This window comes from Meleagris gallopavo, chromosome 27 (genome assembly GCF_000146605.3).
Source record: "Meleagris gallopavo isolate NT-WF06-2002-E0010 breed Aviagen turkey brand Nicholas breeding stock chromosome 27, Turkey_5.1, whole genome shotgun sequence".
NCBI lineage: Eukaryota > Metazoa > Chordata > Aves > Galliformes > Phasianidae > Meleagris > Meleagris gallopavo.
In genome coordinates, this window is record NC_015037.2 from 867,211 (window position 1) to 871,443 (window position 4,233).

Here is a 4,233-nt window from a genome sequence, read left to right on the forward strand (position 1 = left end):
GGGGAGAGCAGCCCGCAGCTGGGGGACGGAGCAATGAGGTGTGCGCAGGCAACGGGTGCCCACGGGGGGGGGAATCCCACCGTGGATGAGGGACTTCCCCACAGCCCCGCTGCCCCGCTCGCTTCCTCCTTCTTCAGCTTCACAGGAATTGAAACCGAGAGGCAGCAGTTGGGGTTTCAGCCACGGCCAAAGTGCAGAGGCAGGCAGCAGCAGCAGCAGCACAGGGCTGGGGTGCTCACAGCTGAGCCTTCAGCTCCCCATCCTGCTACAGGAAATTTTGTGCTAGCCATTGAGAACAGGAGACATTTATTGACAAAACTAAGTGCTTCTCCAGCACCCAGGCAGGCCACACAACAGCCCTGCCTTTAGCTTTAGCTTTCTTCCCACTGGGCATTGCTTGGGCTGCAGTTGGGCGGGTTCCTCACCACGCTCAGCCCCGTTCTGCAGGGGTCCTCAGCCCCAACCACAGCACAGCCCAAAGCCCACGAGGAGCCCAGGGCTGGGTGCTGTGCTTGGGGTTGGCACGAGCTGCAGAGCCGAGGCACTGAGTTCTACACAGCTGCAGAACGCTTACATTCAAGTATCAGCTTTGCTGTGCTCACTGCTTACGGAGTCAAAATTAAAGGGGAAGAGAAGGAAGTAACCAACACCAACTTCCACAACCTCCTAACTGCAAGAGCTCGGAAAACCAAAAAGATTAAAAATAAACAGCAGTGTCAGCTGCTGCCAGCAGGCAGTGAGTGCAGCAGCCACCGATCCCCACTACAGTCCCTGGCACTTCTGCTCGAGCACAGTGAAAGGTTTGCTCAAAGCCACCACAGAAGCTTTGCTACAAAAACTCCACGCAAGGGATGAAGTACAGCAAATCCATCAGCAGCTCAACCACATTCAACCTTCGCTTTTGTGTCGGTAGCTCTGTCAAGATGCACACATTCTGCAGCTGTACAGATATTTGCAGGCTCTCTGCAGCCTCCCCGCCCTGTGTGGGGTTTTACCTACTTACAAATGTACTCCCTATTTTTAAACTGCTGGCGTGGCAGGGCGGTGAGAGCAGTCAGACGGGCCGGCTCTGCCGGGCTGCAGCTGGCTGCGGTTCCCACAGTGCCAGCTCAAACTGCAGGACTGCTCACAGGGCCGCCCGCGGCCTGAGCAAACCCTGCTGGAAGGCAGGGGACAGAAATCACCCCGAGTTCCAGCACGGGCTGCACGCCTCAGCCTTGCACAGCACCGCTGCCTAAAGCTGCGACAGCAGAGCTGTGAGTTCAGGCAGCGGCGTGGCAGCTGAAGACACCATTTCCAAAAACCCACAACCACAGCTCTGAAGCATCGGCTCCGCAACAGCTGCCACACCAAAGCCACGAGGATCAGTCCAGGCAGGAGCTGCTGGTGCACACTGGCTCACGAAATAGGTCTGTTTCCTCCGGGATAAAACTGAAGCTGTCCACTTTGCCCTTCTCTCCTCATGCTCTTGAACGAAGCAGAGTATCAGTCAACTCCTCCACTTTCTGTTCCCAAAGCAATAAATCCTCATTGGTACCCACAATCTGAGTGGAGCATACCCTCTTTCTTTGGAAAGAATTGCTCAGGGGATGCCTAGATATTCTCCTGGGATCAACACAAGTCTAGCTGCATCAATATGCACAGGAGGAGGTGATCGGCTCGCCAGCTCCCAGTGGAGTTGGTCCGCCCTGAGCTCTGCCCCTCTGCAGCACTGCAGCTCACCGGATCATGTAGGCCAAGCTCGCCCCCAGGCCGGCCACTCCTGCAAAGGCCATCAGCACATTCCTGATGCTGCTTTCCAGGTCCTCAACTCGGAAGAAGTCGACAAAGCCCTCCTAAGAGAAAGAAGAGGCAGTTATTCCTGTGCCAGCCGCCTCTTTCCATGGGAAGGAGCAACCAAGAGCGATGGGTTCCTCACCTCACAGCTCCTGGAGACCTGCTGCAGCCACAGCCCAACGCCTGGCAGCCACACAACTGCAGGCGAGCTTGGGGCACCCCAATATGTTTTGCTTTAGGGATGCCACCACTTCCTTAGCAGGCAGGGGCGCATGTGTTTTTTTTGGGCCAAAGGCTGCTTCAAGCAGCTGGGTCAAATGCTCTGCATGCCACTGGCTAGGTGCTTTCAGATAGTGGTTTTAACTGGAACAGTGACTCATCTGCACTTCGCTGACACAGGCAGCTGACACCCAGTGGGTTACGGAAATGGGAAACACTGAATCGTTCCGAAAGCCTCGTGGTGGGCAGTGACTCACCCAGCCTCCCTGGCTCATCAGCCACTCGCGCTTGGATGAGACCAAAGCGTCTGTGATGATCCCCGCCAGCGAGCTGATGCATTTCTCTTGGTTGATGCTTTTCAGGTGTTTTGCAACGAAGGCACCAAATGAGATGAGTGTGACAACTCGGCCCCAGTTTGTTACTCCATCACTGAAAACGTGAGCAGCCACCTCACACACCGCCTGCAGATCTTCTTCTTTTTTGATTTCCAGCTTCCGAAGCATTCCTGAAAAGAGATTCCAGCTTAGAGACGGGCTGAGCCATGCCAAGCCACCAGTGAGAGGACACAGCCTCTGTACCTGGGGTCTGAAAGCTGTGACAGAGCAGCTGCTGCTGCAGGCCCTGCCACAGAATGAGCAGAGCAGGGACCCCACCTCCATCCCATGCTGCCCACTGAGATCTCTGAGGACCCTGGGGAGCCTGGAGGGCAGCAGGAGGCCGGGAGCAGCCTGGCAGCCCTGCCTCTGAGCAGCCACCTGGAACAGCCTGACCCACAGTGCCCCCTCATGAATAAGCAACAAGACAAGTCTTTACGAAACTGAAAGGCACTGCTTGTTATTGCTCAAACCAAGAGGAAGCCTCCCAGAAGTCAGTTCCTCCTCTGTACACAGAGCTGCCAGCTCTGCAGAAGCCTCAGTTGCTAACAGCAGCTTGGGTCAATCTGCACACCCTGAGCTCAGCTCGTTCAGCAGCACACCCTCCAATTTAATTGGGGCAGGGCAGTTAACCCCTGGACTTTTCCAAACAGTGCAATGCAGGAAGCGAGGAACAAACTGAATCCCTTTGCATTTAGAAGAAAAAAACAACAAACAAACAAACAAACTCGAACATGGAAGGTGTTCACCACAAACTGGCTTGGGGGGGGGAGGGATGCCAACACTGCCCCTCTGTGCCCTGACCTGGCAGCAGATGCTCCCAACAGAGCCCAAGGAATCACTTCTGAGTTACACAAATCCAACCCAAAACGGTCACATCCTGCAGGACCCCATGGGCTGGCCTTGGAATTACAAAAAACCAAGCCAAGAATGTTGGTTCTCACTGGTCCCCTTCCCCCCCCGCCAAGGAGTCACTTCCGAGTTACACAAAAATAGCCAAAAAGGGTCAGTTCCTGCTGGTCCCCAAGGGCTGGCCTTGGAAATACATAAAACCAAGCCAAAACGGTTGGTTCTCACTGTTCCCTCCCCTCCCCCCACCCCACCCTCAAAAGGAGCTGCTTCCAAGTTACACAAAAACAGCCAAAAATGGTCAGTTCCCGCTGGTCCCCAAGGATTCAGTTCTGAATGACACCAATTCAACCCAAAATGGTTGGCTCTCACCGGCCCCCAAGGACTCACTTCCAAGTTACATAAGACCAGCCTAAAATGGCCGGTTCTCCCTTCCAGTCCATTCCAGCACATCCAAACCTACAGCCTCCCCAACCACCCCATCTGCTCAGCCCAGCCCAGGCACCGGGGCTATTTTAGGACCGGTCAGGATCAGCATCTTAAAGCAGCCATACTACAAGCTGAGGGCTGAGGGGGGTGGGGGGTCTCCTACCTGAGTCAGAGCTGCAGGGACCCGATCTCATGGCCCAGCCCCAAACCCCACAGCAGTGCAGCCCCAGAGCTCCCTCAGCTTTAGAAGCCCCGAAAAGCTGTAATACAGCAGCAGGAGAGCCCCCAACCCCCTCAGCGGGGCAACTCCAGAACTCCCCACTGCTTTAGAGGAATTCTGAACCCTCCTCTCAGCGAGGAGACCCCAAACTTCCTCCAAACCCCAACCTCTCCGTACAGCACCAAGAGGGAGCCCCAAAGCCTGCAGCAAGGCAGCCTCAAGCTCCTTTGTATGGCAGCAATGTGAACCCCAAACCCCTCAAACCACACCGGGGAGCCCCCAAAACCCCTCATACCACACCGGGGAGCCCCAAACCCTCATACCACACCGGGGAGCCCCAAAACCCTCATACCACACCGGGGAGCC

At 55.7% G+C, this 4,233-nt stretch overlaps 1 protein-coding gene across 1 annotated transcript; it reads right to left on the reverse strand.

Annotated features, from left to right (window-relative positions):
* Positions 1–289: 289 nt before the first annotated feature.
* On the reverse strand, positions 290–3,410 carry MCL1 (MCL1 apoptosis regulator, BCL2 family member). The gene is made up of 2 exons (XM_010723922.3): positions 2,253–3,410; positions 290–1,835 (listed from the first exon to the last, which is right to left on the reverse strand). The coding sequence occupies exons 1-2, from the start codon at positions 2,652–2,654 to the stop codon at positions 1,719–1,721; spliced, it is 519 nt and encodes a 172-aa protein (XP_010722224.1). The 5' UTR covers positions 2,655–3,410; the 3' UTR covers positions 290–1,718.
* Positions 3,411–4,233: the final 823 nt, after the last annotated feature.